The following is a 15510-nucleotide window of genomic DNA, read 5'->3' as shown; positions in this document are numbered from 1 at the left end:
CAGTATTCAAGGAGGATCAAGTATTCAACGAGAGATATCATACCTGAGCTTAATGCCTCTATATTTATAGTATTGAGCGTCTTGTTTCATATTGACTTCCATAGGACGATGTTACTTTCATTGGTGGAGAGGGGTGGTGTAACGCCCCATCTCGAGTCAGTTTGTTTACATGCAATATGGTAAAAAAGAGAAGCATACTTAAATAAAGTAGTGGAAGACTTAAACAAAAGTATCACTGTTCCACTTTGTAACTATGTGACTTGATTTTTTTTTTAGTTTCTTTTTTTCCTTATATCTTGTCATGCATATCGGATTATTTTAAACTGTACAGTCTCATACCTGCACAGAACTCTTACTTAATCATCCTATGACCATAATTAACGGTCAATGACAATCTGAATATGATAACATATATCATTCCGGAGATATAATTGAACATTCAAGGATAATTCCCACTTTCATAACAAATACCTAACAGACAGATAATCCAATCCATACATGATTCATACATGAAATGGCTCCGTGCCAATACTTGCATAAATACATACAATACTTAAACATTAACATGTAATCAAAATAAACATAGGCAACATTTGCCACATATGTATACAAGCCTTAAACCCAAATTACATAAGTGCTTCCATAAGCATATAAGGCTGTACAAAAGTGTCTAAACATATAATCTATCATCAAAGTACAACATATGCATTATATGCAAATATCCAATACATCATATAGATGTAATGTGCCATTCCTAAAGCATGAAAATCTCTAACTCTACACGAGCTTCTTGTCACGTGAGCTACCATCATCCTTAGCCTGAGTACCTGAAATATATGTCCCCAGAAGGGATGAGTTAACACATCTCAGTAAACTCAGGGTTTATAGAGTAGTCTTCACCCATGAGTTCACTTCCTGCATGAAAGGTCAGATACACGGTATAGAAAACATTATATAATCATAACTAACATACGACTTCCAGGAGCTTGAGTCCTCCCTCAGATAGTCCTGACAACATTTTCCGAGAGCATAAGTCCCCACGGAGGATAACAAATATTCCAAGCACCTTGGTCCCCACAAAAGATAACAAATTCCTCCGAGAACCTTGGTCCTCACGGAAAGTAACAAATACCTATTCATTGGCCAAGAATAACAAATCCACAAATCAAATCATAGCATATACATGTCCTATATGAATGCAACTATAGTAAGTATCTAACATATCCAATCACACATACATAAACCATCATCCCATTGGATCATGGTGGAACAAACAAAGACGGAGAAAAACTCCTAAAACAAGAGCTTACCTCTTGTAGTTTTTTTCCATCTTCCTTTAAAATCAAGCAATCCAATCAACTATCCTCGAATCAATTATCACCTATTTCAAAGACCTCAATCCAATTATCAATACATCATCTCCACTATTCATACATGCGACATTATTCACGTATACAACACTATTCATGTATATGACATTATTCAAAAATATAGTATCATCAAATTTTCTCATTTTCAACCATCAAATTCAATTCCCTATCATTTCTTCCAAAGGAACACGTATCAATTCAATTTCTAACTCATTCTATTATTCAGTATTCATCCACAAACATAAATAAAGATCTACACCAAAAACTATCTCAAAATGAAATTTACTCACCACAAAGCTCCTTAAAATGCTTGTAGGGTTACTTTCCAAGCTTCAAAGCAACCAAAATCACCTCCTAGCTCCATGGTACATGCTTAGTCGAAAATGGAAAAGGAAGAAATCGCATCACACAAAGCTTTTCTAGGTAAACAAAGTAATGAGTTCCTTAGGTTAAACTCTCCAATTTTTGTCAAAAGACTTAAGGGTTTTGGTGATGAAATGGAAGTGTGCAAGCTTGTGAAGAAAAGTCTTGATCTTTGTCATATAATTGAAAGGTTGACCAAACTTTCAAAAATTGCAAATTGGTCCTATAAACTTCATCAATTCATAACTTAACCAAAACAACTTATTTAGCATTTAAGAAATCCACTTTCTTCACATAATATTCCCTAAACTTTTATATTATGGCACAACTTTTAATTTTTGGGCAAATTTTGCATAATTGCTTAGTCCCTAAACTTTTCATAATTGCATTTTGGTCCATAAAATAACTTGAATGATAAGAATTGAATTCTTGATCATATAAATCTCTTTCTAACATGGCTCCCAAATATCATGGGCTTAAGTGAGTGTACTTCACAAAACTAGTCTTAATCCGGGCAATTTTTACAAAATTATCATTTTGCCCCTGGTGGCAATTTAACCTTAAATTAAGATTTTCATCTCATTGACCCTTAAAGAATTTCCAGTAGTACAATTTATTGATGTGAGTTATTATAGGTGGCTTCTCTCAGGCTATTCTTTGGTAGGCAAGCCTATGTTCAGAGTAGATTTTAGTAGATATGGCGGCAAGCTAGAGCTGTCATTCATTCATTGGGTTCAGGTGATGGCCAACTTGTCTGAACTGCTAATCCCAGCAATGATAGTTCCTTTCAAGTTAAGTCACGTTGGCGTGCTAATTAAGTGAGATCCAATGCTTTTTATGCAAGATGAGTACCTTTCTGATCAAGTCACATAGGGGCTTTCTAGGCCCTTTGGAATTGAGCCTCTATCTCGCATGTAGTAAGGTTCAGATCACTGCCCATTTTTCATAAATAATTTTCATGTGACATGCATCATATTTTTAAGTAACAAATGTTTTAACAACAAAAGCTGAAAAGTCACTGAATAAGAAGCTAACGATCATGAAAAAATAATAAGGCGGAATCGCAAATTTGAGGGGTCAATGTTACAGTCTACCTTCAGGTTTGATATATTATGAACAGATCGTTGAGTAACCTTGGAGGGTTATAAACCACAAAATTATCAAGATTGAATATTGGTTCAATTTTGAGTCAAGAACATCATTTGAAATTTATTATAAACACAAACACAAACAATTTTTTAAACAACTTATTTATTGGGCCCAAATTTTTTTTTTTGAGTCAAGAAAAGCATTTGAAATTTATTATTTCTTTGAAAGTCAAGTTATGCGCTCAACTTTTTTTGGGCCATAAGATGTACCCTTAACTATGAACTGGATTCTTTATCATGTTCCCATTAGTCTTCACTCTTTAAGAATCGGTTTTACTTTTGATAAGCTGCTATATGCACATGGACATTTGAAAACAGAAATTTATTTATTTTCTTAAACTACATCAATCGCAAGCATTGCTCTAAAATTAACAATACTTATCTAGGGGTGTCAAAACGGGTTGACACGACACGAATACATCAACACTAACACGACACAAATTTTTTGCGGGTTAACACGACACGAATAACACGCAAAATAGGGGTCAAAATGGTAATTGAAAAAAAAATTAAAAAATGGGTCGAAATTAAAAAAATTAAAAAAATAATAATAAAAAATTAAAAATGTAATAATTTAAAAAAAATACGGGTCAACACGAACATGAATACATCAACACGAACATGACACGAATTTTTTACGTGTCATTTTTTCTAACACGAACATGACACGAAGTTTTTTGCGGGTCAACCCGAACACGAATTTTCGTGTCGTGTCGCGGGTTGACTTGCGAGTCAAAACCTATATTGACACCCCTATACTTATCTGGTGGGGCGGACTTGGTATATTGCATAGGAAAATTATTGCATGAGAATGCAACTTGTTAGTATTATAATATTATTATTCCAATTTTTGTAATTATATTTTATAATCTTGCACAATGAAGAACTATTTTGCTGTCAAGTATCTTCCAAATTACAAACAATATTCAAGTGTAATAGATTAAAAAAGAATGTTCAAACTCATTGCATGGGAAAATTATTGGGGACATTGGTCGAACTGCCCTCTTTTTCAGAATAATATACCTCAATGCTATGGAGTGCAATTTTTTTTCAAACTTCCACAACACCATAGTTGCTGAGGTTTTTAGCTACTATGAGTTGAACTAGCCACGCGTCACTCATTTGCACAAAGTAACCGTGTGGTGCAGCGACAATGGGCTACTTTTTCTGAATTCGCAGGCTTATGGGATTAAAGTCGGTGGGAAATCCAGCGAATTTGGCCTAGTGTGGCAATCCCAGTTGCAGGTGTTGCAAAAGTTTTGCAGGACCAAAGTAACTAACATAGGTAGCGACTTTGGCCCACTGATGATATTATAAAGCGACTTACAAACATAACAAAATTGTACAGAGCTATCTGCGTTACAACACTAATATTTCTATTGTATATTTTCTTCAAAGTGAATTGTTGTTGTTGTGAATACGCATCATCCTGTTTGGGTTATTGATAAAGTTAGACATGTGTTATGCTTGAGAAAATATACAATAGAAATATTAGTATTGTATATATTTAATTTAATTCTAATTATTTGAGGACTTGAAATATTAGAATAAAATGATATTTAATTTTTTTTTATGTTTTATTTTTTCTCTTAGTATAGGATTAAACAATAGGTTAATTGATATGAATTATATTTCATAAATGAATTAGTTTACGTAAACTATAGGATACTTAATATTATATTTTTAATTTATAATTATAAATATAAATGAATTTTATATTTTGTATATATTTAATTTAATTATAATTATTTTTGGGGACTTGGAATATTAGGATAAACGATATTTAATATTTTTTTCTATTAGTATAGGATTAAACAATAGGTTAATTGACATGAATTATTTTTCATAAATGAATTAGTTTAGGTAAACTATAAGATATTTAATATTATATTTTTAATTTCAAATTATAAATATAAATAAATTTTATATTGCATTTAAAAATTTGTGTTGTATATATTTAATTTAATTATAATTATTTTTGGGTACTAGAAATATTAGTATAATTGATATTTAAATGTTTTATTTTTTTTATTTTTTCTCTTAGTATAAGATTAAACAATAGGTTAATTGATATGAATTATTTTTCATAAATTAATTAGTTTAGGTAAACTATAGCTACCTATGACACTACCGGAAATGGAAAGGCTTTTTTCGGACGATAATAACACAGATATCACTAATCAATTTTGGTATGTTTGTAAGTCGCTTTATAATATCATTAGTGGGCCAAAGTCGCTACCTCTGTTAGTTACTTTGGTCCTGCAAAATTTATGCAACACCTGCAACGGTGCCACACTAGGTCAAATTCGCTGGCTTTCCCACCAACGTTGATCATAGGCTTGCGAATTCAAAAAAAGAAGCCCATAATCGCTACACAACACGGCTACTTTGGGCAGTTTAACCCAAAGTAGCTACCTAAGGTAGTTACTTTTGTGCACAAGCAAGCCTTTTTCAGCCACAGGGGGATGACACGTATCCCATTTATAAAAGTTAAGAACCTCAGCGACTTTGATACCGTGACAAATTAAAAAAAAAATTGCTTTTCATGACATTCAAATATATTAGGCTTTTTGACCTTAGTAGTGTCATTTTCATAAGGTTTCACCGGAATAATTTCTTGGTCAAACATATTACCTATATAATGCATAACGACGCAGTACTGTGGGAATCACTTTAGGACGTGACACTTTAGCAACCGCGTCCTTTGCATTTATTCCTGACCACTGGAACGTGATACCCTGACAATCACGTCCTATTCCCAAGACCACTGGAACGTGATACCCTAGCAATCACGTCCTATTCCCAAGACGCGGTACACTCTCAGCCACATGTCAGTGGGTCCCATCCCAAAAAGAATTCAACAGGAAGCGGTAGTGTATAAGCCGCATTCCAGGTTACAAGTCAAGTCAGAATCAAGCAGATATATATATATATTTCACCTAAAATTTAGACATATTGATATATTCAGAGTAAAAGAGTTCAAAAAATCCAATAAAAGCAACAAGTTATTTTCGTACAAAATGATTTTTATAGTTGCTAGCAATTTATTCTTTACTGGTTAGAAGACTAACTCTTAAACCAGAGAATAATTAATTTAGAAATTTACTAACAATAAAATTATAATTATTATAATTTTAAGGTGTTGGAAGAAGGTCTTTATAATTGTTTATATTATTCACTTACACACTCACTCATACGAAAGCCCTTTGGCTTGAAGTATGAATTTTGCATAGATTCTATTTTTTTTTTGTTTACCTTAATATAAATCATTAAAAAAACTCTCACTCATCACGTTAAAATTTTGGATTAAATTGTTTCTTTCACATATTGGAAATCGGAAAAGCAGACCAAACACGAAACAGGGGTATAAGATTGGGTACTATTGGATGTTATGTACTCTTTTACAATGAATATATCAATATGCCTAAATTTTAGGTGAAACGTATATATCTGTTTGGCTCCGATTTGACTTGTAACCTGGAACGCGACTTTTACATTACCGCTTCCTGTTGAATTCTTTTTGGGATGTGACCCACTGACATGTGGCTGAGAGTGTACCGCGTCTTGGGAATAGGACGTGATTGCCAGGGTATCACGTTCCAGTCGTGATTGTCAGGGTATCACGTTCCAGTGGTCAGGAACAAATGCAAAGGACGCGGTTGCTAAAGTGTCACGTTCTAAAGTGATTCTCACAGTACCACGTCGTTATGCATTATATAGGTAATATGTTTGACCAAGAAATTATTCTGGTGAAACCTTATGAAAATGACACTACTAAAGTCAAAAAGCCAATATATTATTATGAAAAAGGGCACAATACAATCAATATTCCAAAGTATTGCACGAGGATGCAGCTTGTTAGTATTATTATTCCATTTTTTGTAATTATATTTTATAATATTCAATTGTAATATATTAAAAAAAGAATGTTCAAACTCACCGATCATCCTTCTTTAACACCAAGCTGCTTTAATGCTTCCACAAGCTCATCCAACTCTTTGGAGGAATCCCCATTATCACTTACAGCTCTAACAGCTTCCTCTCTCATCAACTTGGCTCTTCTTTTTTGAGGACTATCCCCGCTCATAGACCCTGATATGGCCCGACCCAACTCATCAGGGTCGGGCACAGAATTCGCCCCCTCGCACACCCTCACTGCCATCTGCACGTCCTCCACCAACAGCCTCGCGTTAACGAACTGATCAGCCTCCATGGGCCATCCCAGAATCGCAACACCGGCAACCACCGCTTCCAGCACCGAGTTCCACCCGCAGTGACTCAAAAACCCGCCCACGACCCGGTGACCCAATATCGCCACTTGCGGAGCCCAACCCCTCACCACAAGGCCCCGACCCGAAACCCGATCCTCAAACCCGTCAGGAAGCAACCCGTACCCTTCTTCAACCAGCTCCGCCGTAGACGGCGCCTTCACCACCCAAACGAATCGGGTTCCGGATCTCTCCAACCCGAACGCCAACGCCTCCATCTGCTCCTTCCTCAGCAGCTTCTGACTCCCAAAGCACACATACAACACCGAACCCTCTTCCTCCCACCCATCCAGCCACCGAATCACGTCGGATCCTCCATCCGGGTCGGGTTCGACCCGATTTGAGCCCAACGGGCCAACAGCGAAAACTCTCGGGTGGCCCAATTCGGCCCGAATATGATCCAAATACGGACCCTCCAACGCGCCAAAGGTGTTGAAGACGGTGCCCCAGCTGGCGGCGTTTGCGGCGAACAACTCCCTCACGAACTCCGATTCCGGGTCCGATTCCCTGTAGCGGAGGATCAAGGAGGGAAGATGCTCCCCCCTAAACGACGGCGTTCCGGGGATTCCGGCAAACTCAACCACCGCCTGCGACTGAAACCACCGTGGATTCCGCCAGCAGCGGTTGCTGATGGCGGTTAAGAAGGCGCCGGAGGAGTAAAACGCGAGCCTGGGGATGCCGATTCGGTGGGTCCAGCCGAGGAAGAAATCGGAGATGAGAGCCACAGGGGGGTCAGGGTGGGAGGCCAACCATTGGATTATGGGGTTTTGGAGTTTGGAGAGGGCGTTCATGAAGGGTATGTTTCCAGTGTTGCCAACCTCACGGATGTTTTCTGCACCCGGGGAGATGTTTGGGTGGGTGGGGAATGGGAGGATGAGAGTTTGAATGGTGTTTGGGTGTGTGGATAAGAGAGGGTTGAGGAGGTTAAGGTTTTTTGGGGTGATGATGATGGTGATGGTTAAGCCTTTAAGTGTTAAGTGGTGGGTGAGGTCGAGGAGTGGGAGCATGTGCCCTTGTGCTGGGTATGGGAATACCAGAATGTGAACATTGGACATGTTTGCTTTGCTTCAATATGCTGCTGGATTGCTAGGGTGTCTGAATGTCAAGTGGTAATGAATTGAAGACTGAAGAGTGTGGTGGACTTGTTGGTCTTTGGTCAATAAAGCACCTACTTAACTCTTAAGGGAGTGGAATATCTCCAAAAAAAACAAAACTCTTTAAGGGAGTGGTGGAGCAGTGTTATGCTGAAAAGTGATTAAGCTTTGTAGTTATATCCACCAATCTAAGTCAGGGTGTCTGAATGGTAAGTGGTATAATGAAGAGGATGCTGGCTTCATCTTCTTAGTCTATCACCTACTAATACTATAGAGTCATTCATGGTTAATTTTACATCTACTACCATGTTCATAAATAAGTTTTAGTTTACATATTTTTTTTCTTTCCTTTTGTTAACATAAATGTTTATTAATGAGTTTTACTTTCATTTTTAATTTAGTTCTTATATATTGAAACTGATTATTGTTAATTTATCCATGCTGGATATAAAATGCCTTGATTATGTGAGAAGCACAGATATGGCATGGTTATAAGTTATAACATCGATTCAGACCTTAATAACATTTGTAATGTAATTTAGAAGGCTCATATAAATGATGTTGAAACATTGATTTTTGGATGGCGATTTTCTCAGAACATTAGCTTTGTATTTTGTTGTTATTGTTAAATTGTTAAAGCAAGAGATGGGGAATTACTTTATTTTTTTGGATGCAATTTATTTTAATGATGTGTACATATATATAGTTGACTCATTGCATCCTAGAACTAGGCTTCCCAGAACAGTTTTAGCCCCGAAGGCTTGCAAATAGTTGACTCGTTGAAGCAAAGCTTTGCATATATTTGGTTTGAGATCTGTGTAGGGTGTCCATCGAAGAAAAGATAAGTGTTTCTGTCTGGACAAGGAACAGCTTGGGATGGCATTTGAGATCACCATAAATGGTATTGGGGCAGCAAGGTTTCCATGTTTCCACTATCCCTGCAAAAGAAAGCAGTTATTCAAGTGAGCCACCACAAGCTTTTCAAGTTACTGTTTGAGTAACAATATGATTTTCTTTCTACCATATTTATATCCAGTTTCCCTTAGCTCTATAAGTAACTTGTAGAGATCTGCATGTACAAAGACAAAGCCAGGAAGCTTAGACTGCAGCTCATGGAGTACTTCAGGCAACCTCCTATTGTAAAAGGAGATCCCTCTGTTTATCTTCTCAACACATTTTCCTCTTGGTCTTGTGTAGACAGCTCTTGATGGAAAGCATCCTGCTGGAGGAATATTGTTCACGAAAAATTTTCGTGCTCCTAGGCTATACATTCTCTGCCAGAAAACAAAAGATTAAACAGATGAAGGGAATTTGCCGAGTTTGTGATATTATTTTAGATATATCATCTGGGTAGACACATGCAAAAATGCAATGGTAATTAAAAATCTTTGACAAGAGAAAAATCATAAGGAACAGGGTGATACCTGACATACTTATTATGTCAATGTCCCTTTTCTTGTCAAGTATGATAACAAAATATGTCAGATATTGTGGCATTAGATTCTGTAAATCAATATGGTGATTGCTCAAATATATGGATTGCTAGTATCATAATAATGAGTTTCAGAAAAACTATTTTCTATGTTTAATACTGTTCAATCTAATATTTCTCTGGACAAAAGGATGAACCTTTGTGTCTTTGCAATCATGTAATTGCAAATTACAAGGTCTGTTAATGCACAATTGCGCTTACATAAAAACAGATGTCATTGAATTAAACATAAAAGTGTATTCTATATGTCACATACCTGCAAGCGTAGGGAGAATTCTTTTAGCAGGCATGAAGCAAATTTTTTAGTGCCGACGAAGGTACTATTATGGATGTAGTCATTCACCCCCGTAGAGACAAAAAACAAGGATTCAGATAGATGCCTCTCCAGTTTTTCTTGATCATTGAACAGCTTTGCCAAATAATTCTCAATAGTTCTCTGGAATAACTTTATTTGGGTGTCAAGAGTCAAAGTATACTGCAAAGAGTGCAAACAACGTATGACATCATAGACAATCCTATTCCAAGAACATCAGAGATAATGAACTTGTAAATAATAGAATGACATTTACGTTGTTGGTTTCTTGTAGAATGCCAGAACCAGCAGATGCATAGTTTATGCGTGTGGTGATTTTTTCTATTTGATGCTTTGAAAGACTCAAGTAGGCAGGGGCGAAGGGTAGCTTTAGATGAATATCTGCATAAAGAATGAAATGACTGGAGGATTAATTTGTGGGAATATTAAAAAACTTGTATCAGAATGAGCCTTCAATTTATGGAGCAAAGAAAGTTGAAAAACAAATGGAGAGTAGTGAAAGTGGGTTGTATTTCTTACCAAGGAAATCAACCACGGTTTTTCCATTAGTGTATCGACCAGTAGGTTTGCCACCATCAAAGTCTATACCATAAGGAGGAAACTTTACTCCTCCTGCTGGAAGATAGTCATTGTTGCCACAATCAACAAGGGAATCACCAAAAACATACACAGCTGGAATCTGTTTTGAGTGATATGAGTTCATTGCCGATGCCAGGGGTGAGAGCAAAGTTAACACAAAAGGAAGGATGAGATACTTGGTATTCATTTTCAAGACAATATATTTTCTTTTTTATGAAGAGCCAAGGTGGGTGTAAATGTTATAAATTGGACTCTGAATGTGTTTACATAGAGAGATTATAGATAGACTCACTTCTGGGCTTTTTCACCCTTTTACCCCTTATTAATTAATTAATAACCATTTTGCCCCTGATTCGAAACTATTTATCAATCTGCCCTTCTTTAGTCGACTACTTTGCATTTTTAGTCGACTAAATGGCCAAAACAGACAAAAAATGGCTGCTGGGAGATTTAGTCGACTAAATCTCCCTATTTAGTCGACTAAATCTTCATATTTTACAAAAAAAAAATAAGTCAGTATGATTTTAATCGATTAAGTAGAGAGATTTAGTCGATTAAATCTCCCAACAACCGTTTAGTCGATTAAAAATGTAAGGTAGTTGATTAAAGAGGGGCAGATTGGTAGATAGTTTCAAATCAGGAGCAAAATGGTTATTAATTAATTAATAAGGGGCAAAAGGGTGAAAAAGCCCTCACTTCTGCCTTGTAGTGATTATTGAACAATAGCCTCGGTTTTTATAGTGGTATTGCCTCGATGATGACATCGTGTAATCACCCATAGAAACCGAAGATGATGGTTAACCGTGACTTTGAACAGAACAATATGCTGTATTTTCTTATTTTGTTTATAAATTATCTAATGTTTTATAAATATAACTATTTTTTTTTTTTAAGATAATAATTTTTCAAGCCACTCCTGTGCGTGTGTATGACTGTAAGTAACTAAATATGTTTTAACTTTTAACTCAATGACTTGCAGAGCTTGGTTGTGATTTTTTTATGCATATGATTATGCATTATATTACTTTTCTTTTGTATATGGTGAAATATTGAGGTTTGAGAAAATAGAGGCTTGAACAATTCACAAACAAAATCAAAATGATAAAATCGCTTTCCACTTGTTTGGTTTACAAATACATGGAAGTTAAAGAGTGAAATGTATCTCATTTTACACACCCGACAAATTTTGGCTACTTTTACCATGTACCAATTAATAGATTGAGACTCAAAAGGTTAGTCATCACAATCATATACTATATACCATATACTGGTCAATTAATGGCTCCTGAATGAGAACCCTTTCAAATAGCCATTTTGAGAAATCTCCTAGCATGTGAGTGGCTCTTAGAGTCTCAGTCGTACACGATTCATACAAATTTTTATGAAAATAATGGAAACCAAGTTCGGACTGATCATTCATGTAGCTAAGCCTATATCTGATCAGTTATATTTTTATACAAAATCCAAAGGATGAATACCAATAATTTTTCTGTAGAATTGCAAATCCAATTCTATGCTTCTAAAAAATGAATACATTCAACCAACAATATGCATAAGAGGTTGGTAGATAGTTGGATTCTTTAAGTATACCGGCAAGAGTTCGATTTATGGTTGTGTGTATAGAAAATACTTTTGTTGAAAAAGACTATACCCGTGATTTCTCTGCCACGAAGGAACTAAGGGGGATACCTTGAAACAATTTCCAAAAAATAAAAATAAAATTAATATTTAAGAAAAAGATAATTTTATGCATTAATTTCAGCCTGTAAATATATATTTTCTCCTCAATTATTAGCATCCCAAGTTCAAGAGTAAGTGTTTCTTTACATCCCAAAAGGGGAAAACTTCATGCGACTCTTGAATGTTATTATAAGTGAAGTATATTCTTATAATACAAGAGAGAGTAATATTATTCTCTCCTTGTATTCTAGAAAGTGAATATAATTTCTTCCAATTAATAAAATCTTCTTTGATTTTGTCAATCAATTGAATTTTTCATATAAATCTTATATATCACTTCAATTGATATATTTGTTGATCTCATGACCAGTGAAATTAAGATGAAGTTAATTACACATTAATATCTAAGAAAGTGATGAAAAAATGTAGTCTCAATGATTATTTAACTAGTCATTATTACAGTTACACAGAGACTCCCACTTATGCTTAGTGGCCAATTGATGTGATTGAGTTGTTACAAGAGAAGGAAACTAACCTTGTATTTTTTATTTTTTTTGCCTTACTGCTCCCCTTACTCTTTTTTTTTTTTTTTTTTTTTTTTTGAGAAAAAAAAATTAAAGTGGAATTAGATATCAATATCTCATAAGCAAGCACAAATGCAAACCTATTTTATTACAAAGGAGCCATTTTATGCAACAATGTGGTGGCTTATTGTTCAAAATAATAAGCATAAAACACGGGAAGATTGAGAAGAGTGAAGGTATTTAACTACATTTCAATGAGGAAAAATGCTTGTATTTAATGAAGTTGCACTCCCCATAATTGATCGTTCACCTATCACGGGACACAACAATATGCCTCATTCCTTTCGGACCTAACTCTTGGGTGCTACCTAGCTATAATGTGCATTAATGAGGCTGTCGATTCAATATATATGAAGACTTCAATGGGGATGCACCTACCAATGAGTTGCCAAAAGCATATATATTTAATTATTTATCCATTCTTGACACAAAATGCCTTGATTCTGTGAGAAGCACTAACATGTGCATGGTTTAAGATGCCAAACCAATATACATCGGTTCAAACCTTGTATAAAGTTCTGACTAGTCTGTTTCTTAATGTTACAGTATCAAATTGGTTTTTGACTTTCTAATTCATGTCAGGATACTCATATAAATGATGCTCAACTATTGGCACTTAAATGGCAATTTCCGCCATCGGTATTATTGTTGATCATTTGTTAAAGCAAAAGATGGGTAATTGCTTTGATTTTTTCGGATGCAATTTATTTTACTAAAGTGTACATATTAAACAGAACTAGGCATCCGAGAAAAGTTTGCGGCCTGAATGCCTGCAAATAGTTGACTCATTGAAGCAAAGTCTTGCATATATTTGGTTTGCAATCTGAGTAGGGTGTTCATCAAAGAAAAGATGAGTGTTTCTGTCTGGACAAGGAACAGTATTGGGACGGCATTTGAGATCACCATAAATGGTATTGGGGCAGCAAGGTTTCCATGTTTCCACTATCCCTGCAAAAGAAAGCAGTTATTCAAGTGAGCCACCATAAGCTTTTCAAGTTACTGGTTTGAGTGACAATATGATTTTCTTTGTACCATATCTATATCCAGTTTCCCTTAGTCCTATAAGGAACTTGTAGAGATCAGAATGTACAAAGACAAAGCCAGGAAGCTGAAACTGCAGCTCATGGAGTACTTCAGGCAACCTCCTATTGTAAAAGGAGATCCCTTTGTTTATCTTCTCAACACATTTTCCTCTTGGTCTTGTGTGGACAGCACTTGATGGAAAGCATCCTGCTGGAGGAATATTGTTCACGAAAAATTTCCTTGCTCCTAGGCTATACAGTCTCTGCCAGAAACAAAAAAGATTAACCAAATGAATTTTTTTTTGGCCAAGTTTGTGATATTATTATGTTTTTGCAATCATGTATATATAAATTTTAAAGTCTGTTTATGTAGAATAGCAGTTACATATGAACTAAAATCATAAAAAAAAAAAAAAAATGTCATTGAATGAAAAATAAAAACCAATTATAATATGTCACATACCTGCAAGCGTAGTGAGAATTCTTTTAGCAGGTAAAAAGAAAATTTTCTAGTGCCTCGGAAGGTTCCATTATGGAAGTTGTCATTCACACCAACAGAGACAAAAAACAAGGATTCTGATAGATGACTCTCTAGTTTTGCTTGATCATTGAACATGTTTGGCAAATAATTCTCAACAGTTCTCTGGAATAACTTTATTTGGGTGTCAAGAGTCAAAGTAGACTGCAAAGAGTGAAAACAATATATGACATCAGAGACAAATTAACCTATTAAAAGAACAAGAACAGAGGTGATGAAATTGTAAATAATAAAGTATGAAATTTTTACATTGTTGGTTTCTGGAAGAATTCCAGAACCACCAGATGCATAATTTATGCCAGTGGTGATTGTTTTCCTTTGATGCTTTGAAAGACCCAAGTAAGGAGGGGCAAAGGGTAGTCCTAGATGTATAGCTACATAAAGAAATAAATGAATCAAGGATTAATTTTTGGGATTAATATTAAAAAAAAAAAAGTTGAAAAAGAAATAGGAAATAGTGAAAGTGGATATGATTTAAATTCTCACCAAGATAATCAACCACAATTTTTCCATTAGTGTGTCGACCAGTAGGTTTGCCACCATCAAAGTCTATACCATAAGGAAGAAATTTTGCTCCGCCGATTCCTGGAAGATGGTTGTTGTTGCCACAGTCAACAAGGGAATCACCAAAAACATACATGGCTGGAATCTGTTTTGAGTGATATGAGTTCATTGCAAATGTTAGGGGTAATAGCAAAGTTAACACAGAAGGAAGGGTGAGATACTTGGTATTCATTTTTTCAGACAACGTATACGTATTCCAGTCTATGAGAAGCCAAGAATCTGGACTCTTCACTGTGTTTGTTTACCTTGGTCGAATTCGAAATACTAAATAAAAGGGAAGTTTTTAATGAAAATTTGACTAGTATTTAAGATTTTTCAATATATTATTAAAAGTAGAGCTTTATTACTCTCATGGAATAGGAGAGAAGATCTCTCATGTTATAAAGACAATTATGTGTGAGATCCACTCTCTTATAGAAAAAAAATAACACGAAAATTGATAATATATGTGTAGGAAAATAAAATAATCGCCTCTAACATAAGAGTATATTTTCT

General features: G+C 35.3%; 2 protein-coding genes and 1 pseudogene across 4 annotated transcripts; all 3 read right to left on the bottom strand.

Annotated features, from left to right (window-relative positions):
• Window positions 1–524: 524 nt before the first annotated feature.
• Window positions 525–9072, bottom strand: LOC133317466 (UDP-glycosyltransferase 89A2-like). Of its 3 annotated transcripts, XR_009752323.1 has the most exons (3): window positions 6822–9072; window positions 1311–1381; window positions 525–1132 (listed from the first exon to the last, which is right to left on the bottom strand). XR_009752323.1 is itself a non-coding variant. In XM_061519335.1 (2 exons), the coding sequence occupies exon 1, from the start codon at window positions 8202–8204 to the stop codon at window positions 6825–6827; it is 1380 nt and encodes a 459-aa protein (XP_061375319.1). In that variant the 5' UTR covers window positions 8205–9072; the 3' UTR covers window positions 525–1132; window positions 6822–6824. The 3 variants fall into 3 exon arrangements, 2 of the variants coding, with proteins under 2 accessions (XP_061375319.1, XP_061375320.1); XM_061519335.1 differs by lacking the exon at window positions 1311–1381; XM_061519336.1 differs by lacking the exon at window positions 1311–1381 and having other exon boundaries at window positions 525–827.
• LOC133317467 (GDSL esterase/lipase At2g03980-like) lies at window positions 8971–10814 on the bottom strand (annotated as a pseudogene).
• Window positions 10815–13508: 2694 nt separating this feature from the next.
• Window positions 13509–15233, bottom strand: LOC133317471 (GDSL esterase/lipase At2g03980-like). The gene is given in 6 exon segments (XM_061519341.1): window positions 13509–13839; window positions 13924–14176; window positions 14377–14440; window positions 14701–14721; window positions 14723–14825; window positions 14938–15233. Coding segments are annotated over 6 exon segments (903 nt in total). The 5' UTR covers window positions 15188–15233; the 3' UTR covers window positions 13509–13627.
• Between the last annotated feature and the right edge of the window lie 277 nt (window positions 15234–15510).

This window comes from Gastrolobium bilobum, unplaced genomic scaffold (assembly GCF_033153095.1).
Source record: "Gastrolobium bilobum isolate Gb01-03AN ecotype WA unplaced genomic scaffold, APGP_CSIRO_Gbil_v1 utg11051, whole genome shotgun sequence".
Lineage (NCBI taxonomy): Eukaryota > Viridiplantae > Streptophyta > Magnoliopsida > Fabales > Fabaceae > Gastrolobium > Gastrolobium bilobum.
Note: the sequence above shows the minus strand (reverse complement) of the source record. Positions and strands in the feature narration are given on the sequence as shown.

Coding starts and splice junctions, on each gene's coding strand:
- LOC133317466 (XM_061519335.1), bottom strand. CDS start 8,204: ATGTCCAATGTTCACATTCTGGTATTCCCATACCCAGCACAAGGGCAC.